Source organism: Bombina bombina, chromosome 5, assembly GCF_027579735.1.
Source record: "Bombina bombina isolate aBomBom1 chromosome 5, aBomBom1.pri, whole genome shotgun sequence".
Classification (NCBI taxonomy): domain Eukaryota; kingdom Metazoa; phylum Chordata; class Amphibia; order Anura; family Bombinatoridae; genus Bombina; species Bombina bombina.
Genome location: NC_069503.1, coordinates 44,029,615 through 44,056,854, shown reverse-complemented (window position 1 = coordinate 44,056,854; position 27,240 = coordinate 44,029,615). Strand labels below are relative to the sequence as shown.

The following is a 27,240-nucleotide window of genomic DNA, read 5'->3' as shown; positions in this document are numbered from 1 at the left end:
CTTCTAGATCCAGCATACATTTGTCTGGGATTCTATGAAAGTTGACAATTATTTCCCAAGGCTGTCTCCGCCTAAAACAGACACCATGTGCCATAGGTCAAGGACACAAGATAGAAAACTTAAATCAGTCGCTGATGTCCAGGCTGGTGAACCATCTCAGATGGATGCTAGCAGAAGCTTCTCAAATGACCATGGATCTCTATTACAAGAACTTAAAACATTCTTTCTGACAAAAATGGATTCATTGCAGGCTGGGGTGGATACAATCACAAGTGAGATGAGAGCATTCTCCACACGCCTCACTGCTACTGAACATCAAATTTCAGAGGTCGAAGACAGGCAACAAGAATCAAATAGTTCTCTCAAAAACCTCCTGAAACAAAATCAATACTTGCAGGACAAGTTTGAAGACCTTGAGAATCGCAGCAGAAGAAACAACTTGAGGATAGTGGGAGTGCCAGAATCGATCAAGGAAAAAGACTTACTGCAATTTGTGACATCCACACTGCCCAAATTGCTAGAAATGTCGTCAGATTACCAACCCCTAGACATTGAAAGAGCCCATCGAATAGGCCCAGACAGATTCCTAGAGAACTCTAAGGAAAGACCCCGTCAAGTCATCTTTAAGTGTTTGAACTATCAAGGCAAATTAGCCATACTGAGAGCCTACAGAAATATTAAGGAACACACACATGAAGATCGATGCCTTCTGTTGATCCAAGATTTTTCAATGGATGTAACAAAAAGACGCAAGGAATTCTCTCCTCTCTGCTCACAACTTCATGAGCAGGGATGTAAGGTTGCCCTGTTATATCTAGCTAAGCTGAAACTGCTCACGGCTTCAGGGCCCAAGATATTTAACTCACCAGCTGCAGTCCAAGCTTACTTAACCTCTGAAAGGAGGCAGGACAATGGTTAAGTATATGTAGCAGCACTGTTTTACCTTATTAATACCACAAAATGTATAGTAACCTTCATATACAGGAGTTCTTATTGTTTTTATTGCTATATAAAGTTTCAGTGATAGGTTTATTATGTACCATACTTGCAAGTTACACCAGGGAGATGACTGAGTTTGCATATAATCTTTATTCACATGAGCTACCCCGAAAGGTGGGTGAGCCTAATTGGGCCTCGCTCGCCATCTCCTATGGTGGCAATGCAGCATGTACCTTGGAGCCTCTAAAGAGTGGGCGGTACTTACCATGTTTTTTCTCTGCTGATTGGTTATTGGAGAGAGCTACACAGTTTAATGTTCAGTTTTGCTTGCCGTTATATCATACAGTGTGCCTTATATTTCTGGCTCATCAGTCCCCATGCATAACCCAGATATATCATCCTCTTAGAGATTCAGTGTGTTTCCTTACATTTAGTCTCATATACCTTGCCCAGACCTCATTAAAAGAATATCCCTGGCAGAGGTTAAGCCTAAAGATTAAACCTGTGATATACATTGCTTACTTTGATACGACATACCACACATGGTTGTATTTTTTTTACAGCTGTTATTCTCTTTCATTTGTACCAAGGAAAATCCTGGCTACATGATGTTTTGACCTCCGCAGACTGCGACCCTCCGAGACTTCACTCAGCTCCACATATCAGGTTTGAAATCATGGGTTATACTCCCACCTCCCCCCATTACACCAGCTGTAATTTATGGCCATTTCCTATGCACAATTATATCTTACGCCCCTTTGCCTTAATAGTAACCATACATGGCTAGGTCTCTTAAGGTGACCTCGTGGAATGTGGGAGGAATTACGTCTCCGGCAAAGAGGAGCATGATCTTGCAACAGCTAAAAAATTTACATACAGACATAGCGCTCCTACAGAAAACTAAGTTAACCATGGAAGAGCATGAGAAATTGAAAAGTCGATGGGTTGGGCAGATATTGTATTCCCCTACAGAGGGTAGAAAGAGAGGGGTAGCTGTTCTGGTGCGTAAGGGTCTTCCAGTATCTTTTACACGGGTGGTAGTAGACAAGCAGGGTAGGTATATCATAGCGTTATTACAAGTAGACTCCTTCACATACACAATTTGCAATGAATATGGCCCTAGCTTCTGGACTAATTTGTTGGCAAAATTGGCATCCTATGATGCTCCTTACATTGTTGGGGGAGACTTTAACTTGGCTCAGGCCTTACCGTTAGATAGATTTCAAGACCCGACCTTGTCTAAAAAGGCTAGGGTACACTTGACTAGATATAAAAGAGAGGTGGCATTAATTCAGTCATTTAAGGACACACTGGACTTAACAGACGTATGGAGATCCTGTAATCCTGACGATAGAGATTTTACTTTTTTGTCAAAGTCGCATAACTCAATGTCTAGGATAGATTATTTTCTGACCTCTCAGATTCTCACTCCTCAGATCCCCCGCACTTCTATAAGCCAAGTGACAATCTCAGACCATGCCCCGATCTCACTGATTTTACAACCTGCTCCTGCCGTTACTTCAAGTAAAGCATGGAGGTTTCCCTTGTACCTTTATAGTAATGTAGAGTTTCGCAAACATCTTCAAACCTCCTGAACACATTATATGACAGATAACACACAACACATTGATGACCCAGACTTATTTTGGCAAGCTTCAAAGGCAGTGATGAGGGGATGCATTACTTCCTTTACTGCTCATCATAACAAAAACCTCAAACGGATTGACAAAGAGTTTCTTGCTAACCTCACAAATGCATATAATAATTATTTAGCTACTCCCACACCGTTAACTAGGCGACATTATTATGACCTTAAGCTAGCTAGGAACACCTTCTTGGCACAGCGTGATTTTGGATTTTCTATATGCAGACAAGGGAGATATTTTAGGCATGGGAACAAATCGGGTAAACTTCTGGCAAATATAGTTAGAGCCTATAAACCGAAATCTTATATCTCAGCCATTAAGTCCCAGACGCAGTTAGTTTCAGATTCTAAAGAAATTATGGCTGAATTTGTGAATTATTACTCTTCCCTGTACTCTAGTCAAGCAATGGATTTACACAAAAAGCAGAACTTCTGGAACTCTTTAAAACTCCCTAGCCTATCTGAAGAACAAAAGACATCTTTAAATGATAAGATTAGTGTGCAAGAGGTTATTAAAGCAATACGCAATATTAAGCTAGGGAAAGTTGCAGGACCAGACGGCTTACCTTCAGAATACTACAAATTGCTAAGTGACGATGTAGCGCCCATTCTCTCTTCACTGTACACAGCCTACCTACAAGGAACTACGATGATAAACAGCAGATTCTCTAAGGCCAATATTTCCTTAATACTCAAACCTGACAGAGACCCTACTAACACTGCCTCTTACCGTCCAATTTCTCTACTCAATGGAGACTATAAACTTCTGACCAAAATATTAGCAGACAGATTATCTCAGATTATGCCTTCCATAGTGCATACGGATCAAACAGGCTTTATTAAAGGCCGTTCATCTGTGACTAATATACGTAAAACTTTGGCAATTACAGCCCATTATTGGTACAATATCCACGCCACTAAGCCAGTTCGCCTCCCTGACGCTTGTCTCTTAGCACTTGACGCCGAGAAGGCCTTTGATAGGATTGAGTGGGACCACCTGCACACTGCTTTAGAGAGATTTGGCTTTGTAGGGCATTTTCCAGAGTTTCTCCGCAGACTATACATGACTCCTAAGGCTGCTTTGATAATTAATGGAGGTCTTTCATCTTCTTTTGTGTTGCAAAGAGGTATGAGACAGGGTTGCCCACTCTCCCCTTTGTTGTTTGACTTGGCTATAGAGCCTCTGTCTTGCCATATCAAGCAGAACTCTGAGGGTCTTCATATACAAGGTCACAGAGAACATTTATCATTATATGCGGATGACTTGTTACTTTTCATAGAAAACCCAGGTGCTAATCTGGGTAAAATCTTGGCATTGGTTGATGACTTTGGGTCCTTCTTGGGCTATAAGGTCAATATAGACAAGTCAGAGATAACATGGTTGCAAAACTTACAAAATACTGCAATTTAATATGGAGGCCTTGGAGTTATGGATGGCTCTTTAAAATATTTAGGCATCTGCATACATATTAATCCTAACAAAATATACCAACTAAATTACGGGGACACTGTTAAACGGGTTATCCAGATGCTTGTTGGATGGGCGAAGTTGCCAATCTCCCTCTCAGGCAGAGTTCAGCTTTTTAAAATGGTGGCGTTCCCTAAGCTTTTATACCAGTTGCAGATGCTTCCTCTTCTCATCACGCGTCGAGATGCTAATTCCCTACAGGCTGCTATGGGACGCTTCATTTGGAAGGGGAAAAAGCCTAGAATAGGGAAATCCTTTCATTTCATGCCATTCGGTAGAGGAGGACTCAGGCTTCCAAATATTGTATGGTATAATTGGGCGACTTTGACTAAGCTAACAATAGACTGGCTTGTGGGAAACAATCACTTTACGATCCCTGCTCTTGAGGCATGTCTAATCAATCCAATAAACATCGAATTTATCCCACATGCAGATCTCTCCTCCCTGCCAATATATATACAGACACATATTTTGTATCGGGACCCCCTGAGAGCCTGGGATAGGATCTGTAAATTCTGTGGTATACAAAAGACTGTGAGTAAATACTTGCCAACTCAAGGTAACCTACAATTTCTCCCGGGGTACACTACAGAAGCATTTAGAATATGGCAGCAGAGAGGATTTATCACACTCAGACAGTTAATTAATCCGCTGACTTTAGATATTATACCCTTTCAGGAGTTACGGAAAATGTTTAATCTCCTTAGCACTGACAGCTTTGCTTATTTTCAATGTAGACATTACATACTTAAGCTGAAATCCGAGGGTACGCTAACCACTGACGTGACCAACATAGATAAATTGTTTGTTTTGGCTAGGATGGGATCTTATACTATTGCTAATACTTATAATCTGTTACTCCAGCGCTGTGAGGGCCATATAGAGCAAAGGATTATATCCAAGTGGTCGGGGTATGTAGATCTGGCAATAAATGAGGAAGGGATAGAGGCCAGCTTGACCAAGATCCAGTCTATAACTATCTCAGCGATCCTGAGGGAAACACATTTAAAAATCATACAACAGGCATACATAACTCCCAATTTGCGTTCTAAATGGATACCAGAAGCCAGAGACATCTGTGTGAAATGTAGTCTTCCCTCTCCAGACTGGATTCATTTGTTTTTCAGTTGTCCCAAGCTGTCTAGTTTTTGGAACAAAATAGCCTTCTGGTTAACTAAACTGGTTAAGACACAGATACGTTTCTCTCCTCAGCAAATTATATTCCTAATTTCAGGGGGACAGAAGCACAGTTCTGACGACTTCATTTCTAAAGTTATTATCCTTGCAAGGCAGTTTTTTGTCTGGTTGGGCAGAGAATAAATCTCCCCCCTTTCAACATTTAAAACAAAAAAATCACCTCCAAATGTTAATTGAACAAGCAGCTGTTAGGGGGGATCCAGAAAAGAGAATTAAAAGATTTCTGCATAAATGGGAACCATATTTATTAAATTTACCAACAGCCGTCAGAGACAGAGTAATCTATCCTTTTAGAAATAGCCTTTATATCCTTAAAGGAAATTTGAGAGGTAACTGGTGTCTCTCCAGCTGCTCTAACTAACCTCCCTCTCTAAATAAATCATACACTATTATCTCGGGTCCTGGTCTGCGGAGGAAGGTCTGGGGTTGTTGTGGGTAAGTTATAATTTTGTTTATGTTCTGCATTGTTTGTTTGTTTTCTTGATAAAATTGAAAAAAAGGGATCCAGACCGCTCTTTGATACTTACCTGTTGTACTATGATTCCTACAACAGAAACAAAAAGGACGTTTGGACTGTGATGTATGTTATGAATAGTTTTACAAGGACACTGATTGTATGCATACTTCATCAGATCAAATCGTTCCAAATGTATCCATGTTATTTCTTTGTACCAATTGTTTGAGTGTAATGGATCCTATTACTATAAATAAAGTTATTAAAAAAAATAAAAAAATAAAATACAGGTTATGTGGCGCCAGCTGCTACTTAGCATGTGCACGAGTTTATATTATATACAGATATGAGTCTGTTATTGGCTGATCACTGTCACATGATAAAGGTTATGTGGCGCCAGCTGCTACTTAGCATGTGCACGAGTTTATATTATATACAGATATGAGTCTGTTATTGGCTGATCACTGTCACATGATACAGGTTATGTGGCGCCAGCTGCTACTTAGCATGTGCACGAGTTTATATTATATACAGATACGAGTCTGTTATTGGCTGATCGCTGTCACATGATACAGGTGCAGAACAAATTGTACACAATGTTTATAAAATACAGGTTATGTGACACCAGCTGCTACTTAGCATGTGCACGAGTTTATATTATATACAGATATGAGTCTGTTATTGGCTGATCACTGTCACATGATACAGGTTATGTGGCGCCAGCTGCTACTTAGCATGTGCACGAGTTTATATTATATACAGATATGAGTCTGTTATTGGCTGATCGCTGTCACATGATACAGGTGCAGAACAAATTGCACACAATATTTATAAAATACAGATTATGTGGCACCAGCTGCTACTTAGCATGTGCACGAGTTTATATTATATACAGATATGAGTCTGTTATTGGCTGATCGCTGTCACATGATACAGGTTATGTGGCACCAGCTGCTACTTAGCATGTGCACGAGTTTATATTATATACAGATATGAGTTTGTTATTGGCTGATCACTGTCACATGATACAGGTTATGTGGCACCAGCTGCTACTTAGCATGTGCACAAGTTTATATTATATACAGATATGAGTCTGTTATTGGCTGATCGCTGAGTGCAAACATGCTGAGCCATAGCACTAAAGTATACCCCTTCGCTTGTAAATAGATCCCAGTCTTATAACAGTAGGGTCAGTGTTATCATTATTGGTAAGCGGCACACTTAGAAAATAAAAATAGAAAGTTCACTCACATTTCTTACGATAATGCAGTTTACCGGTCAGCCAGAAAACCTTACTTGGATCACACGTTCTGTGTTTTACTCCTTCTGCTGATTGGCTCTTGTCGGGGGTGTAGATGATACCTCCCCTGTGTTTCAATGCCGCTTCCACAATATGCTTGTCAGAGCCCTGACACCTTTACCGGATCCATTAGCCCATTAGCCGTCCAAAATCAGGCAGGTAAAGCAAACAGCAAAGGCTAGAGCGGCTAAAAAGAGAATCCTTTATTTGAAGATGTGCTTAAAATATATCACCAATGAGGGTTTGGTACAAACACAACTAGAACAATAGGTTAAAAAAAAATAGAACGGTTAGACACACATCCTCACAGGACGCGTTTCGGGTTGCCCCGTATTCACACATGACTGTGAGGGATATCCTGTTCACTCTTATGTTGTTAGAGGCACAAGCTACACCTGTCCATTATTTGAAGTCTTGCAAGTTAGACGGATTTTTACCCTTTGAGTACATTTTAGTTAATATTTATATTAGTTGATATGCCTTAACTAGCACTCTAGCTGGAAATGAAACAACGCTATGTAAATAAGTAGCGATTGATATATCACTACAATGTGTCTTTACAACTGCTTAACTCAAATCTTTGAATATGCCAAATTTATGTGTGCACACAAATAAAACACAGACTTGCTGTAGATACATTGTCAGGGATCAGGGATATGTTTCACTATTTCGTTGACAATGATAGGACTAACTCTAAAGGGAGCCTCAACAAATTAAAGGATGCATTAACTGCATAGGATTAACTATAATAGTATTGCTCAGTATAGATGCTGTGATACAATTGCTTTATACTCCAATGTACTCCATATTGGTTTATGTTATCTAACTTTGAATACTAAGTAAGTTATATAATGAACTCGTTGTCATATATTTTGTGACGATAAGGTAAAACTGCATACATTAAGCTGAAAACTTCGTAAGTTACTAAGAATACTACCCAAATATGGGTCTTATTTTAGATTGGTAAAATAAACTATCAATGTCATAAAATAATACTAAGAACTATAAATACTTCTTAAGACTACAAATTAAATTCACTATATTACGCGAATTTGTAGACAACCGGATAGTGTTATTTTATATGAGAGATTTCAGCATGTTGTAACCTTAAGTTACATGTGTGAGTTTACACTTTTAGGAGACATTAGTGCAGAAAAGATGTATTAATAAGCGGAGACTACTTATATATGAAAGATATCAGGATATTGTAACCATAAGTTACATCTGTGAGTTAACACTTTTAGAGAACATGAGTGCAGAGAGAATGTGTTAATAAGTGGAGACTACTCGACAACCATCTTATTCTATAATCTCCTATTCTGGAGTATTTTTAGAATATTTTCAGAGAGCTGAAAACTGAAAAGATTGTATTGTTAGTAGAAGCCATATATCAATTGACAAATAGAATGTATTATTTTATACAAGGGGAAGAGGGGGGGGGGGTTGGGCTACATATTAGCTGGCTAGTCTTAAGTTCTCAAGTTTTTAAATGTGTGAGTTTTAGTACATAATAATGGACATGTTACTAATTTTCAGCTTAATGTAGGTGGGGCTAAACCATATGTTATGATATCTTTTGGTGATGAGACCACTTTAATAATATCTCTTATCTCTCCCAATGATTCACGATATCATATACAGAGTTGAATTCCCCAGGATATCTGGTTTCAAGTTTGAATATCCAGAATGCTTCTCTACGAATTAATTCTTTGTATCTATCTCCTCCCCTCTTCGGACTTTTAACCAGTTCGATTGCTTGCCATCTAAAGGTATTGACTGACTGGCCATGTCTATGTATAAAATGTGTTGCCAATGCCGAGCACTCTTTTTTACAGTTGATATTGCTTAGGTGCTCACGAATACGGGACCTCACCTCCCTAGTGGTGAGGCCCACGTATTGCAATTTACATTCAATGCATGAAATAAGGTAGACGATATAAGACATGCTGCAATTTATACATTGTGAGGTGTTATATATTTTGCCTGTTCTATATGATTCAAAATGGGGGGTTACTAAGATATAATCACAAGCTTTACATCTTGTGCTTCAACACTTGAAAGTATCTCTATGTGTAAGCCAGCTACTACCTCCACTTCTTTTTGGGAGCACTGTAGGTGACAAAATATTAGCCAGAGTGGTTCCTTTCCGATAGGAAAACCTACATCCTAGGTTAGCTACTCCTTTAAGCTTTGTGTCAGCTAGCAGAATTGACATATGTTTTCTGACAATTTTGCAGATCTCATAGTACTGGTCACTGTAATTTGTGACAAAAGTTACCTGGTTATTACTTTTGGTTATGTGATGGCAATTTCTAATGTTGTCTTCTAGAGTTTGCTGTCTAGGAATACAGTCTACTTCGTTACATGCTTTTGAGATAATCTTTGCACTGTAACCTCTCTGTATTTGATCTTTGCTTAGTCTCTCACATTCTTCATAGTAAGTAGCCTCTGTTGAGCAATTACGCTTCATTCGAATAAATTGCCCTTTGGCAATCGCTCTAGCCATATTTTTAGGGTGGTTACTTGAACTATGAAGAAGGTTGTTTTTCGCTATAGGCTTGCGATATGTACGAGTCTCAATCCTGTTGGTAGTTATGTTAGCCAACAATGTAACATCTAGGTAGTTAATCTCTGTGTTGTGAGCTTCCATAGTGAATGATCGCTGTCACATGACACAGGTGCATAACAAAATGTCAGTAATAAATCTACTGTTCTTTAGAAATTCATAGTACGTTTTATTACATTGTATTTAGGGATGCACCGAAATGTCAGCCGCAGAAACGTTTCGGCCGAAAATGGCATTTTTTGGCTATTTCGGTTTTCGGGTTTTTTTGCCTGTTATTTTTGGTAAAATTTTTGTGTAACAAGTTTCAAATTTGATGCTAACCTAGAGCTTCTGTTAAAGTTCATTACTTGACTTACTGTTTTGAATATAATGAGTTTTCTAGGACTATTTTTTTTTTTTTGGATAATTGGTAAAAAAACTGTTAAATCTGATTCTGGTAAAATTATTGTGTAGCATATTATTGTTTTAAGATATTTTTGTCCAAATTTAGTGTGTTACTTTCAATAAAAGCGTGGGCTTTTCATTAAATAGTCTAATTATGCAAAAAAAAATATTTGAAAATAATTTGATAAATTTAATTTTCGGTATAGGTTTCAGTTTTCGGCCAAGTGCATCCCGGATTTTCGGGTTCGGTTTCGGTCCATGTAGTGTTGTGCTTACTTCCTGGTTTGGTTAGATGGCACATTGAGGCTTCCATACAAAGATGATGTCATCAAGTGGGCTGTGCTTAGAATCAGAACAGTCAGAGAAGCCATCTTGTGACAGTTTGTGATGCAGTTATAAAGTACAAGGACTGAATCTGACAAGTGCTAATAATAATAATAAGTGTAATGTCAGCTACAGATCACTGCAGAGGATACAGCATCAGCCAGTCAGGAAGAGTAAGAACTGTCAGTTACACATTATAAGTTATATTACAGTTATACAGTTATAAGTTTCCCTGGATTACTATAGTGCTGCATACACAGTGTACAGGACTGCTAATATAAGGAGTGCAGCAGCCATTCATTATAAAAGAACTATATATGTGTATCTATCCATATTACTGTGTGCAAATCTACAGGAGCACTGACCAAAGCCCTTTGGTTTAAAGCACTCCACCCAGTTCAGGTGTGTTCCTGACACAGATATTTAACTGTGTGTATATAAAGCCAGAAAACCTCATCCCATGCAGTCTGGATGAGAGGTATAGTATTGTAATGTTGGAATGTTATTTTGGTATATTAGAATTCTATTGGCTAACTTCATAGTGTTAAGAGGTGTTGAAAAGGACATTTTTTGCAGCATTGGGAAACAAGTTTGAAGTATGTGTAATAACATGTAGCCAGAAAGCCTCATCCCATGCAGTCTGGATGAGAGATTGGAAATTCTATTTTGATATATTAGAATTGTATTCTTAAAGGGACATGAGACCCACATTTTTTCTTTCATGATTTAGAAAGAGAATGCAATTTTAAACATCTTTCTAATTTACTTCTATTATCTAATTTGTTTTATTCTCTTGATATTCTTTGCTGAAAAGCATATCTAGATATGCTCAGTAGCTGCTGATTGGTTGCTACACATAGAAGCCTTGTGTGATTGGCTCACCATGTGCATTGCTTTTTCTTCAACTAAGGATATCTAAAAAATGAAGCAAAATAAGTAATAGAAGTAAATTGTAATGTTGTTTAAATTTCTATTCTCTATCTGAATCATGAAAGAAAGATTTTGGGTTTAGTGGGCCTTTAAGGTTAGTTTGGCTAAAATTTTAGAGTTAAGACCAGTCTTTTGGGACACCTTGAAAGTGGTGACTGGCCATATTGTGTGACTAAGATCCCATCTTTATTTAAAAACATGTTTTTAAAAATTATGAAATATTAAGAAGGCAATTTTTGCAGCATTAATGAAAAAAATGAAAAAAGTTAAAATATGTGAAATAATTTGTGGTCTCATGTGTCTTGAGGTGCGCCAATACCTGCTCTTATTATTATATACATTTTGGTCACTTTGGCAGCACTCCACAATATGTGCATTTAAAAACATATGCTTTTATTAGATGTGCTTAACCATTTTTTCTTACAGGAGCACCTGATGTCATCCAGTAAATAAAGTGCCAGTTTACATTTAGAAGTTGCAAGTGCATCATTCATATAAAGAGTTAATGTTTGCTATGTAAGGACATTACATCCAGAATTTCCATGTTGGTGCCTCACTAATTGTATTGATAGTTTGCATCTGTTGATTTTGTTATTATATACTTTATGAACATTTTAAATGGGCTGAGCTTGATGAGAGATCATATCTCATTATGTTATCAATCTATGTAAACACAAAGGCTTCCTTTTCTTATCTCTGTCCTAGAAAACAATTAAAAGTTAAAGCCTGTCTCTCTGAATCCCCCCCCACCCCCTTGCAGTGTGATTTAAGACAACTCACTACTGACCAAGAGAATTTAAAGGACTGGGGTGGAGCACATGACAAATGCAAAATGTAGAGCCTGTTAAGCATTGTACAAATTGGTCACAAGGAGGGGTACCTATCCGGTACAGAAAGACTACAGATACAGTGTGTAGCTTCATGCGGTCTGTAACAACGGACTATCACACGCATAGTATCTGTGTATGCTTGTTCCTGTTACCCTTAGTGATCTACAAGAACTTTAGCTTTTGTTATTAATAAATTGTTCATTTGCTTAAAGGGACACTGAACCCAAATTTTTTATTTTGTGATTCAGATAGAACATGAAATTTTAAGCAACTTTCTAATTTACTCCTATTATCAATTTTTCTTCGTTCTCTTGCTATCTTACGGCTAGATTTAGAGTTTTGTCGGTGTTAGGGGTAATATGAACCTGATGGCAGCCATCTTGTTCTTCGCAGCCATCTTGTTCCTCGCAGCCATTTTGTAATGAATAGACTTTATTATACTGGGGTATTATGCAGTGAGAATTATATGCATGTTATGAGTTTCTTTAGCTATTCGGCCTTGCCAATGTACCCTGGCCTAATGCCTAGAAGTAAGATAGAATAAGATAATGTAAACAAGAGGCTTTAGACACTCGGTTGTCTCTGCAGATGGTAGTTTGTTATGACTGTAAATATTGTTATGAGAAACTCATGTTCCAGTTTTTCCTTGTAAATTGCTCTGTATAACTGTGTAAGATGACGCGGTCCTAACGTGTCATCCCCTTAACCCTGTATGTCACTATAAGAAAGGCTTGCACTGTGCAATAAACAGAATTGGCTTTCGATCATAATGCTGCGTGGTCTGAGTCATTCTAAGGGGCCCTTATCAGATAATCTACATATGCCTCAGGTGGTACACTAGGCCCCAGGCTTTGGCCTGCGCTGACACCCCCCCGTGGGATTATACACCTTACAGTCGGTAAGGACCCGCGTAGCTAACGCCGGCTTTTTTCTGGCCGCACCATAAAAATAACTCTGGTATTGAGAGTCCACATAAAGGCTGCGTTAGGCTCCAAAAAAGGAGCGTAGAGCATATTTAACGCAGCTTCAACTCTTGATACCAGAGTTGCTTACGGACGCGGCCAGCCTCAAAAACGTGCTCGTGCACGATTCCCCCATCGGAAACAATGGGGCTGTTTGAGCTGAAAAAAAACCTAACACCTGCAAAAAAGCCGCTTTCAGCTCCTAACGCAGCCCCATTGTTTGCTATGCGGAAACACTTCCTACGTCTGCACCTAACACTCTAACATGTACCCCGAGTCTAAACACCCCTAACCATACATTTATTAACCCCTAATCTGCCGCCCCCGCTATCGCTGACCCCTGCATATTATTATTAACCCCTAATCTGCCGCTCCGTAAACCGCCGCTACTTACATTATCCCTATGTACCCCTAATCTGCTGCCCTAACATCGCCGACCCCTATATTATATTTATTAACCCCTAATCTGCCCCCCACAACGTCGCCTCCACCTGCCTACACTTATTAACCCCTAATCTGCCGACCGGACCTGAGCGCTACTATAATAAAGTTATTAACCCCTAATCCGCCTCACTAACCCTATAATAAATAGTATTAACCCCTAATCTGCCCTCCCTAACATCGCCGACACCTAACTTCAATTATTAACCCCTAATCTGCCGACTGGAGCTCACCGCTATTCTAATAAATGTATTAACCCCTAAAGCTAAGTCTAACCCTAACCCTAATTAAATATAATTTACATCTAACGAAATTAATTATCTCTTATTAAATAAATTATTCCTATTTAAAGCTAAATACTTACCTGTAAAATAAATCCTAATATAGCTACAATATAAATTATAATTATATTATAGCTATTTTAGGATTAATATTTATTTTACAGGTAACTTTGTAATTATTTTAACCAGGTACAATAGCTATTAAATAGTTAATAACTATTTAATAGTTACCTAGTTAAAATAATAACAAAATTACCTGTAAAATAAATCCTAACCTAAGTTACAATTAAACCTAACACTACACTATCATTAAATTAATAAAATAAAATATCTACAATTACCTACAATTAAACCTAACACTACACTATCAATACATTAATTAAATACAATATCTAAAAATAACTACAATGAAATAAACTAACTAAAGTACAAAAAATAAAAAAGAACTAAGTTACAAAAAATAAAAAAATATTTACAAACATAAGGAAAATCTTACAACAATTTTAAACTAATTACACCTACTCTAAGCCCCCTAATAAAATAACAAAGCCCCCCAAAATAAAAAATGCCCTACCCTATTCTAAATTACTAAAGTTCAAAGCTCTTTTACCTTACCAGCCCTGAACAGGGCCCTTTGCGGGGCATGCCCCAAGAAGTTCAGCTCTTTTGCCTGTAAAAAAAAACATACAATACCCCCCCCCCAACATTACAACCCACCACCCACATACCCCTAATCTAACCCAAACCCCCCTTAAATAAACCTAACACTAAGCCCCTGAAGATCATCCTACCTTGTCTTCACCATACCAGGTTCACCGATCCATCCAGGTTCCAAAGTCTTCATCCTATCCGGGAAGAAGAGTAGATCCGGACCAGCAACCATCATCTTCCAAGCGGCATCTTCTATCTTCATCCGATGAGGACCGGCTCCATCCTGAAGACCTCCACCGCGGACCCATCTTCATCCGGCGACGTCCAACTGAAGAATGACGGTTCCTTTAAGGGACGTCATCCAAGATGGCGTCCCTCGAATTCCGATTGGCTGATAGGATTCTATCAGCCAATCGGAATTAAGGTAGGAATATTCTGATTGGCTGATGGAATCAGCCAATCAGAATCAAGTTCAATCCGATTGGATCAGCCAATTGGATTGATCTTGATTCTGATTGGCTGATTCCATCAGCCAATCAGAATATTCCTACCTTAATTCCGATTGGCTGATAGAATCCTATCAGCCAATCGGAATTCGAGGGACGCCATCTTGGATGACGTCCCTTAAAGGAACCGTCATTCTTCAGTTGGACGTCGCCGGATGAAGATGGGTCCGTGGTGGAGGTCTTCAGGATGGAGCCGGTCCTCATCGGATGAAGATAGAAGATGCCGCTTGGAAGATGATGGTTGCCGGTCCGGATCTACTCTTCTTCCCGGATAGGATGAAGACTTTGGAGCCTCTTCTGGACCTCTTCAGCCGCCGGAAGATGGATCGCCAGCCCCTGCTTGGGTTGGATGAAGATTTTGGACCCAGGACGGATCGGTGAACCTGGTATGGTGAAGACTAGGTAGGATGATCTTCAGGGGCTTAGTGTTAGGTTTATTTAAGGGGGGTTTGGGTTAGATTAGGGGTATGTGGGTGGTGGGTTGTAATGTTGGGGGGGTATTGTATGTTTTTTTTTACAGGCAAAAGAGCTGAACTTCTTGGGGCATGCCCCGCAAAGGGCCCTGTTCAGGGCTGGTAAGGTAAAAGAACTTTGAACTTTAGTAATTTAGAATAGGGTAGGGCATTTTTTATTTTGGGGGGCTTTGTTATTTTATTAGGGGGCTTAGAGTAGGTGTAATTAGTTTAAAATTGTTGTAAGATTTTCCTTATGTTTGTAAATATTTTTTTATTTTTTGTAACTTAGTTCTTTTTTATTTTTTGTACTTTAGTTAGTTTATTTCATTGTAGTTATTTGTAGATATTGTATTTAATTAATGTATTGATAGTGTAGTGTTAGGTTTAATTGTAGGTAATTGTAGATATTTTATTTAATTAATTTAATGATAGTGTAGTGTTAGGTTTAATTGTAACTTAGGTTAGGATTTATTTTACAGGTAAATTTGTAATTATTTTAACTATTTTACCTATTAAATAGTTATGAACTATTTAATAGCTATTGTACCTGGTTAAAATAAATACAAAGTTACCTGTAAAATAAATATTAATCCTAAAATAGCTATAATATAATTATAATTTATGTTGTAGCTATATTAGGATTTATTTTACAGGTAAGTATTTAGCTTTAAATAGGAATAATTTATTTAATAAGAGTTAATTAATTTAGTTAGATTTAAATTATATTTAACTTAGGGGGGTGTTAGTGTTAGGGTTAGACTTAGCTTTAGGGGTTAATACATTTATTAGAATAGCGGCGAGATTCGGTCGGCAGATTAGGGGTTAATAATTGAAGTTAGGTGTCGGCGATGTTAGGGAGGGCAGGTTAGGGGTTAATAAATATAATATAGGGGTCGGCGGTGTTAGGGGCAGCAGATTAGGGGTACATAGCTATAATGTAGCTGGCGGCTCTTTGCGGTCGGCAGATTAGGGGTTAATTATTGTAGGTAGGTGGCGGCGACGTTGTGGGGGGCAGGTTAGGGGTTAATAAATATAATATAGGGGTCGGCGATGTTAGGGCAGCAGATTAGGGGTACATAGGGATAATGTAGCTGGCGGTGGGATGCGGACGGCAGATTAGGGGTTAATAAGTGTAGGTAGCTGGCGGCGACGTTGTGGGGGGCAGATTAGGGGTTAATAAATATAATATAGGGGTCGGCGGTGTTAGGGGCAGCAGATTAGGGGTACATAAGGATAACGTAGGTGGCGGTCGGCAGATTAGGGGTTAAAAAAATGTAATCGAGTGTCGGCGATGTGGGGGGGCCTCGGTTTAGGGGTACATAGGTAGTTTATGGGTGTTAGTGTACTTTAGAGCACAGTAGTTAAGAGCTTTATGAACCGGCGTTAGCCCAGAAAGCTCTTAACTACTGACTTTTTTCTGCGGCTGGAGTTTTGTCGTTAGAATTCTAACGCTCACTTCAGCCACGACTCTAAATACCGGAGTTAGAAAAATCCCATTGAAAAGATAGGATACGCAATTTACGTAAGGGGATCTGCGGTATGGAAAAGTCGCGGCAGAAAAGTGAGCGTTAGACCCTTTTTTGAGTGACTCCAAATACCGGAGGTAGCCTAAAACCAGCGTTAGGAGCCTCTAACGCTGGTTTTCACGGCTACCGCCAAACTCTAAATCTAGGCCTTAATTTGTAAAAAAGGCATCTAAGCTTTTTTTTTGGTTCAGACTCTGGACTGCATTTTTTTATTGGTGGATGAATTTATCCACCAATCAGCAAGAGCAACCCTGGTTGTTCACCAAAAATGAGCCGGCATCTAAACTTACATTCTTGCATTTCAAATAAAGATATTAAGAGAATTAAGAAAATTTGATAATAGGAGTAAATTAGAAAGTTGCTTAAAATTTCATGCTCTATTTGAATCACAAAACAAAAATTTTGGGTTCAGTGTCCCTTTAAGCATTTGTCTGTGTCTGTATCCAGTCTGCCTGGGGTCTGCACAATAAACCTGATTATCTTGAGCTGTTGAAGCTCTAACTAATGTGAGTATTCTGGGTCTGCCTTCCATCTGGGGAGTGAAGATTACACAGTATTATGCTATGGTGTGTTTCTTTCTCTTCCTTCTGAGGAACATCGTATGGACTATTTGTATTTGTGGTATTGTCTCCATTAAAGACTCTTTTCACGTTGGATATATTACTACATATTGGTCGGTACTACATATTGGTCTGTATTTATTATCACTATTTGTATTTGTGGTATTGTCTCCATTAAAGACTCTTTTCACATTGGATATATTACTACATATTGGTTGGTACTACATATTGGTCTGTATTATTATCACTATTTGTATTTGTGGTACTGTCTCCATTAAAGACTCTTCACGTTGGATATATTACTACATATTGGTCGGTACTACATATTGGTCTGTATTATTATCACTATTTGTATTTGTGGTATTGTCTCCATTAAAGACTCTTTTCACGTTGGATATATTACTACATATTGGTCGGTACTACATATTGGTCTGTATTATTATCACTATTTGTGTGTGGTTTTTGTTACACATTTTATTTTTAGTAAATACAAAATGTCTGACAGTGAGGATCTGTAGAAAGTACAATATCAATACTGTAGTATTAGATTTAAATTACATATAAACAACTCTTATTTAACATTTGTGTAAGTGCTGCTCTTTGATATAAATAATGGAAAAAATGATTATAATATATTTGTAAGGTTGTGGTTATTTCCCACTTATAAATAGATTGTTTACTCCTGAGCTTATACTGTACTTGTAAAGTTCTGGAAAGATAAATATTTAAGGTGCAACTGTAACACCCACAGAGCTAACTGTACTAAATGCTTGTGCTGAATCAACATCACATATGTAATAACCTAAACAGCTGATCTGTATCACATGAATTGTTATGTGTGCCTTTAATTATACCATACGTACAGTTAATCAGAACCATTATTTATTATTATCTGTCTAAACCATTTAATATACTTTTTACAGACACGGCGAGAGCACTGAGAGATATCAGGTATTGATGTAACTGGAGTTAATAAGGGAACCTTCTTCCTGAGCACAGACATTGGAGCCTGTTATCAGCATGAACTCATATGTGTTAGGTGAGTAAAATAGATATTATGCTGACTTTAATTACTGGGAAAATAGAATAAATCACTCATTAAACAAATATAAACTATTATATTTATATCTGCACCTTTTAAGAACATTTGTGTCAACAGTTGATGGTAGAATAATAGGAGATAAGCAGATTGCAGACTGTCTCAATGATTACTTCTGTTCTGTTTTCACAAAAGATTGTGAAGATACAATGTCTACAATAAGGGATGCTACGAAAAATAGAAACAAGCTTAACAGTAATCTTTTTACAGAGGATGAGGTTTTGTTAGCATTATCAAAAATAAATGTTAAAAAGGTAGTGGGTCCTGATAATATTCATCCAAGGGTTTTAAAAGAACTTCGATCAGTGCTAACTGTCCCATTAACTGATCTGTTTAATCAGTCACTATTAACAGGAACTGTCCCAGATGATTGGAGAGCAAATGTAATACCTCTTCATAAAAAGTGCAGTAGAGAAGAATCTGGCAACTACAGGCCAGTTAGTTTAACTTCAGTAGTAGGGAAATTAATGGAAAGCCTCTTAAAAGAAAGAATTATGACTTACATAAAGACAAACAATTTAGTCAGACTAATCTAATTGACTTCTTTGATTATGTAACAAAATTATTAGACAAGGGTGGAGCAGTTGATGTAGCATATCTAGATTTCAGCAAAGCATTTGACACCGTCCCACACAATAAACTAATTCACAAACTGTATCTCCTTGGTCTAGATTTAAAAATTGTGAACTGGGTGGAATGCTGGCTTAAGGACAGAAAACAAAGTGTCTTAGTAAATGGAGTTCATTCAGCAGAGGGGGCTGTTACTAGTGGTGTTCCTCAGGGGTCAGTTCTGAGGCCTGTTTTGTTTAACATATTTATCTGCGATATCAGCAAAGGGCTATAGGGGAAAGTATGTCTCTTTGCAGATGATACAAAAATTTGTAACAGAGTGGATGTTCCAGGGGGGGTAGACAAAATGAGAAGTGATATACAACAATTGGAGGATTGGACAAACGACTGGGATCTAAAGTTTAACACAGCAAAGTGTAAAATAATGCATTTAGGGAAGAAAAATCCAAATGTTAATTACAGACTCAATGACACTTTACTGACTGTTACAGATGAGGAACAGGACTTGGGAATTATTATTTCAGATGATTTAAAACTTAGTAAACAATGTAGTAATGCAGCGAGTAAGGCTAGCAGAATGCTTGGATGTATTGGTAGAGGTATTTGCAGCAGAAATAGTAAGGTTCTTATGCCACTTTATAGATCATTAGTTAGGCCTCATCTTGAGTATTGTGTGCAGTTCTGGAGGCCATATCTTCAGAAGGATATTAAAAACTTGAATCTGTGCAAAGGAGGGCTACCAAAATGGTATATGGTCTAAAAAATAAAACTTACCAGGATAGGCTCAATGACCTAAATATGTATAGCTTAGAGGAGAGAAGGGAAAGAGGTGATATGATAGCAACTTTCAAGTACATTAAAGGGTTTAGTAAAACTGAGGCTGTGGGTATTTTACATAAAATGGAAAATTCAAGAACAAGGAGTCATGAGCTCAAGCTAAAGGGTAGTAGATTCAGGAGTAATTTGAGGAAGCACTTCTTTACAGAAAGAGTGATTGATTAATGGAATAAACTTCCTCAACAAACTCTGTGGGGGACTTTAAAAATGCATGGGACAAGCATAAGGCTATCCTACAAACTAGATAAGTTTATACTGTTAGGTAAGGTCGGGCAGACCTGCTGGGCCTATGGCTCTTATCTGCCGTCAATATCTATGTTTAACACCGGCTCTCAGATCACCTGCAACTCTACCTTCCTCTGCTCTGACCCAACTCATGGAACACCCATAACTACACTTACACCTACCTTGTTCCCATATGTGGAACACCCAGAACTCCACCAGTAAGTGTTCCCCACCCCAGAACCGCCACTGATTTGTGTGCTTAATTTCACAGTGAGTCTTATTAAACTAATACATTTTTGGCTGATTATATAAATTAAACAACTGCAACCACAAGAAGAAGTATCATAAGATCACTGCTCCTTTAGCCTTTAAAACATCTCACACTAATTATTAGTCTGTGATGATTAAGACATCATATTCTGACCCTACTGGTTGAGCATGAGCCGGGCAGTGCTGTATGTGCATTTGCTTGTGCAAGTTAAATAAGGATGGTAGATGCCACCTATCTTGCCCAGAATACAGATATATTTTTTTTCCCTGGCTAAGAACATTATCCACCTGCACCTTATTTAACGGGGCTCTATAAATTGTTTTAATCGGTAATCAGTGGTTTAGTTTATTATAATGTAGAAATATTTACATTATTTGTCTTTCTTTGTTTAAATTTGTGATTTACAGGTTAATCAATTCAAAAATAAATACAAAACAGAAGCCATTTTATGGAATGTAAATAAATAATATGATTTGTGTAAGACGATGGATTCCATTTTAAAGAATAAACTTTCTTTATTCCTTTTCTTTTTATGTAGACAATCACTTGAATAGTTCATACCCATCCTTCACTACAGGAAGCATCAGAATGATACCACAAACTCCAAAAGTCTTAGACACTAATGACTATTCACAAACATTGGGGATATCAAAACAGATATTTAAAGGAGATGGAGAATTGGCAGGAACCGGGCAGCAATCATTATGTACAGAGAGTAATTTAGTCATCAAACAAGAGGACAACATTTATGCCTTATCTAGTGAAATGATTATCCCAGAGGATAAACCACACACATTTACTGAGTTTTCAAAACATTTAAAAGAAGGGGAAAGTCTTAAGTCTAGCCAAATGATTCATACAAATAAGAAACCTTTCAAATGTACAGAATGTGAGAAAAGATTCACATGCAATTTGCATCTCCTTGAACACCACACAGTTCACACAGTTGTGAAACCTCACATGTGTACAGAATGTGGGAGATGTTTCACATCTAAAGGAAGCCTTAAGTGTCACAAAAAGACCCACACAGGGGAGAAACGTTTCACATCCAAGGGAAATCTCATATCTCATGAAAAGACCCACACGGGGGAGAAACCTTTCACGTGTACAGAGTGTGGAAAAAGTTTTGCACAAATAAATAGTCTGAAAACTCATGAAAGAATTCACACAGAAAAAAAGCCTTTCACTTGTACAGAGTGTGGAAAATGTTTTACATATATGAGTATTCTGAAAAATCATGAAAGGAGTCACACAGGAAAAAAGCCTTTCACATGTACAGAGTGTGGAAAAAGTTTTGCACTTAAGGGTAATCTGAAAACTCATGAAATTATTCACACAGGTGAAAAGCCTTTCACATGTACAGAGTGTGAAAAAAGTTTTACACATAAGAGTTATCTGAAAACTCATGAAAGGATTCACACAGGGGAAAAGCCTTTCACATGTACAGAGTGTGGAAAATGTTTTACACAAATAAATGATCTAAAAACTCATGAAAGGATTCACACGGGAGAAAAGCCTTTCACATGTACAGAGTGTGAAAAAAGTTTTACACAAATAAGTAATCTGAAAACTCATGAAAAGATTCACACAGGGGAAAAGCCTTTCACATGTACAGAGTGTGGGAAATGTTTTACACAACAGAGTGATCTGAAAAGGCATGAAAGGATTCACACAGGGGAAAAACCATTCACATGTACAGAGTGTGGGAAATGTTGTACACAAAAGAGTGATCTGAAAAGTCATGAAAGGATTCACACAGGGGAAAAGCCTTTCACATGTACAGAGTGTGGGAAATGTTTTACACAAAAGCGTAATCTGAGAGAACATGAAAGGAGTCACAAGGGAAGAAACCTTTCAAATGTTTAGAAAGTGGGAAAAAAAGGGTTTTATATATTTTATATACACATTGTACAAACCATTTTACAATTATCTTAAAGAGTACAAACTCTCTAAATAGAAGCATCAAAAAGGATCCTATTGTAAATAATACTTTCTAAATCCCAGTTATAAAAGCCCCAGATTGGAAGTACTCTCCTGCTGCCCTTTGTTCCTCTATATATGTGCACCTCAGTTTCTCTCACATCAATGTGATAGAATCCAAACACCACACAGAAATATACAGATCTGTCCTCATACTGACCAGTTTACACAACCATTCACCACCAAATCACCCCCAGTGTTGTTTATTAATATGCCAGTGTTTGGAGTTGTACATTTGATTTACATAGGGGAGAAATTAATTACATTTACAGAAAAAGGAGTCTTTAAATGAATAAAGTGTTAGAGAATTATATAAACAAGAACATCAGTCTCAAATGATTGATGTCTGGGAGATATATTTAATGTGCACATCATGTGGATAAACCTTTTCTTATAGCTATAGATGCTTAGTATTGTACATGTTATATACCAGAGGAATTACAGAGGGGAAACAGATTTTATTTAATGAGATACAATATCAGTAACCAGTACATATGTGATCATAATCAGTTTAATTTAAATGGCTACTATAACCTACATGTATACTGGGTATGTAATATGTGTGTCATGTTCTGTAACTTGATATTATGTCTGTTAGATGTTTTCATGTTAGTTAAAAGCCACAATAACTGATAATAGCACATACTGTATATATAAATTGAACATTATATGTCTGATAAATCCCTTTGTATCAAGAGCACAAGTGTTAGGTATATTTATACCATTGAGTGCATATATCATGTAATGCTGCTTTTTACTATAGGTAAAATATTAGAGAGGAAAATGGATAGCACAGAGCACTCAGATTATTCAATTAATGGAACTATATCGTGGTGAGGATTGACAAAGGCGAGTAGGTAATAAAACTTAGCATTTATTGGGTAAAATTAAAAGTAGAAACGAACCGTGTAGTGTATTAAAACTTAAATTAAAACTCTTAGTAGGAAAATAGCTGGTATGCCTAGAAATTAATGTACCTATTATATAGTGGTTCACAGTGTATAGTAACACCCGAAGTAAATGGGATACATATGTCAGGCCAAGAGGAGAAATAATGGTTAATATACACCCAGTCTGCTCACAAATTGAACTATAGAAAATTATAATGAGAAGGGGGAGAAAAACCCTTGTACAATTATATGACCGTCAGTGAAATACTGGAGCAATGAAGGTAATCGGTATCCCTCAATAAATATGTTCCCAAATAAAAAGCTAGACCAGAGTGTAAGAGACCCTAATTAGAGGTAGTATAAAAGGTTAAACACAAAAAAAACGGTTAGTAAAGCTCACATGCATGTTGCTTGTATCCCTGGATGTTGAGTCTTTGTACTCATCCATTCCGCATTCAGTTGGAATTGAAGCCTGTAAGTCATATTTGACAACCAGAGGGCCTGGATATCTGAAACATACCCAATTTGTTTTTGAGCTTCTAGAGTTTGTTTTAACCAACAATATTTTTCTCTTTAATGGAAGATATTACAAACAGAAACGCGGTACGGCCATGGGGGCAACATGTGCACCAACCTACTCCTGCCTTCATCTTGGATGGTGGGAAGACAACATTGTGTTTGGTGAACACTCTGGGTGGGTTGATGCACATGTGGCCCTCTGGATCCGCTATGTGGACGATATTTTCATTTTATGGGATGGTACTGAACAGGAGGTTTTGGACTTTGTTTCTATCCTTAATCAGAATGACCTAAATATCTTTCTAACTTGCAGTTATGATACTAATGAAATAAGCTTTCTGGATCTACTTGTTGGCAGAAAGGTGAATCTGATTGTGACCCAAGTTTACAGGAAACCCACTGCATCCAACAGCCTGCTGCTGGGATCCAGTCATCACCCTAAAAATCTAAAAAAGAGCATCCCTTATGGGCAGTTTTTAAGATTACGTCGAATTTGTACTGATGAAGGGATCTTCAGCAAGCAGGCTGGTGAGATGGCTGAGAGATTCTATGCTAGAGGGTACTCTAGAAGATGTGTTAAAAGAGCTCTATTCAGAGCTAGGAATACCAATAGAAGAGATCTCCTATTTCAAAATAAAGAGATTAAAAATGATACAACAGACAATAAAATAAGATACATCATGAGATACAACTCTCATTGGGGGAAAAACATTTTACAGAAAAATTGGCACTTACGTTCTTTAGACCCTGCTCTAAAAGAACATGTTGGAGAATATCCCCTTGACAGCGCGAAGGGCTAGAAATTTGAAAGATTTTCTGGTTAGGGGTGAATTTAATCATTTTAGAAACACTAATTGGCTAGAGGCGCATTTTTAGAAAATTGTGGGATGCTCCCCGTGTAATCATTGTGTTTGTTGCCAATATGTAAAAAGAACAAAAACCTTTGCAAGCAATACCAACAAAACTTACCAAATTAAATCTTTTGTAAACTGTTCAACAACAGGTGCTATATATCTGTTGTCATGCTCCTGTCCTTTGTTTTATGTAGGAAAGACTTATAGAGAGTTCCGCTCTCGAATAACTGAACATCGTGATGATGTAAAAGATTTCAATATTGACAGTCCTATAGCTAGGCATTTTGCACAGCATCACCAGTCTAGGACAGATTGCTTAAAATTTATTGGGATTGAGACGGTAAAAGCCAGCAAGAGGGGTGGTGACATTGACACAATTTTATTACAGAAACTCGCTGGATATATTATCTTAATACCCTATCCCCAAATGGGTTAAATGAAAAAATAGTTTGCTTCCTTTTTGAGCTAACACTCTCCTTCCATTTCATTAATTTTTTAATTTTTTTATTATTTTTCATCATTTTTATTTTATGTTTCCTATTTTCTTTTTTGTAAATTTAAAAGAATGTATGCTCACAGCCGTGACATTTTGGGATATTGGCCACCTGAGATCTAAGTACAATAATCAATTATTAAATAACTTAGGTTACATTTAGCATTTAACTAATTGTCTTATGTAACTAATTAGTTCCTGTGAATATATGTGATAATATCCTGCAGTTGGTTAGCAGGGTAAATGAATGCATGTTGTTTTGAACGAATGGTGTAGTAATAGTATGTCCTGCAGCTTTATAATCATTTATTTCAGAGGCTGTATTTGTTTACATGAATCTACCAAATAACAGAATATAAGCTGAATTTGCCTAATATCTTATCAGCTGTACTTTGCTGTTTGTTGCAACCAATAGAATACGTCTACGTAACGCTAATGAAACAAGCCTCTAGATCATGTGGTTTGAACAACCAATAAATGGATTCGTTTGCCGCAGTGACGTCAGACCCGGAAGAAGCTCCGAGCGACCACGAGAGCCGAACGAAACGCGCACAGGGACGCGTTGGTAGGTCGCTACCTTACACCACTGCTCTCCGCTGGGAAGACCCCCTGTTGTATGCAGAGTCCCATGGAAATGAAACAACACTTGCCATTATGCTAATCGGTAACACAGACGGATGAGGATTTCCCTGCTTTGGGAACAAAGTATGCCGCTCGTTGCGGCTGGTATGTGATTACCTGTCTGTGTTTTTCTACCGATTACCTGTCTGTGTTTTTCTACCCTGCTTGATTCACCATCTTGTTGGGACTTGCAAGTGACTTTGTGTTTGCCTTGGTGTACTCTCATTTTGGAAAAGTGTATATTGGTGATAGAATGCACCACTTTGAGAAAATCCTTTGACAGAGCAAGTATATCTGGTTGGAACTGTAGCTCACGATTTCACTGCATTGCCAAATCTTGCTTGCAACTTTTTGAATAATCCGCTAAAGCTTTGCTTATCTGCATTTTGCTTACGCAATTCATTGCGCTAACTTACTATCTGACATTTGCTTTTTGTGTCTTCTGTGATCTACAGCCTCTGGACTTATTTTGTGGTGCACCACACCTACACTTCAGTCTCTGCTACATATTGGGGGAACCCCATTAGGATGAATGAATGTGTGTGTACGGATGTTTTTATTTATTGTGTGCACATGTAATGTATATGAATTTGTGATATAATATAAAATACTTTTTGCATTTAAACTGCTGGTCTTTGCTTCTATATGTGCTTTTTATCCTAGACTTTGAGACTGCACGAATTGGTGCAATCTCCTTTCTTCTTACAATTATTGACAGTATAAAAGGTTAATTGGGCATATATGTCAAGCCACTATGATCAGATAGTATATACACAATTCTATCTAAAGGTTTATCTTTCTCCCCTACCCCTTCCATTGATAACTTCAAATTGATAAAAGATTTACATCTTTTTTGCAGAAAATTAGCCTTAAAGAAAATGTTTAACACCCATGATGACAGTGCTACGACTGACTTACAGATTCTCGACACATTGATTGCACTTTGGAATGGAAACTTTTTTAGATAAAAAGATAAAACTCAAATCATAGTATATGCCATATTTGACTAAAGTTGCACAAATTGAAATTTTTCTTAAAATGGTGATGTCGAATTTTTTGAAATTACTAATATCAGCAAAATGGAAGCTGAGACCCTTAAAGAAATCAATTCCTGGGAGGATGTGCTCATTAAACCATCGGATAAGGGGGACAATATAGTGATTTGGGAGAAAGACAAATATATCTTAGAAGCTATGAGACAACTAAGTGATATAAGATGTTAAACATTTATTCTCTAATCCCACTATGCAGTTCTCCAGGGAGTACAATAATTTGATTGATAAAGCCAAATCTAACCACTTAATCAGTCAGAAAGAATGGTATTTTCTTCAAGCCAAAGCCCCAAGAATAGCAACATTATACTTTCTACCAAAAGTTCATAAGAACAAAACGACACCACCCGGCAGACCGATTGTATCAAGTATCAACAGCTTATGCGAACAAGCAAGCAGATTTCTAGACC

The 27,240-nt window shown here is 37.6% G+C and overlaps 1 protein-coding gene across 1 annotated transcript; it reads left to right on the top strand.

Moving 5' to 3' along the window:
* LOC128659797 (gastrula zinc finger protein XlCGF26.1-like) lies at positions 1-26,403 on the top strand. The gene is made up of 3 exons (XM_053713369.1): positions 1-1,605; positions 18,343-18,458; positions 20,960-26,403. The coding sequence occupies exons 2-3, from the start codon at positions 18,440-18,442 to the stop codon at positions 22,285-22,287; spliced, it is 1,347 nt and encodes a 448-aa protein (XP_053569344.1). The 5' UTR covers positions 1-1,605; positions 18,343-18,439; the 3' UTR covers positions 22,288-26,403.
* The last annotated feature ends 837 nt before the right edge of the window (positions 26,404-27,240 follow it).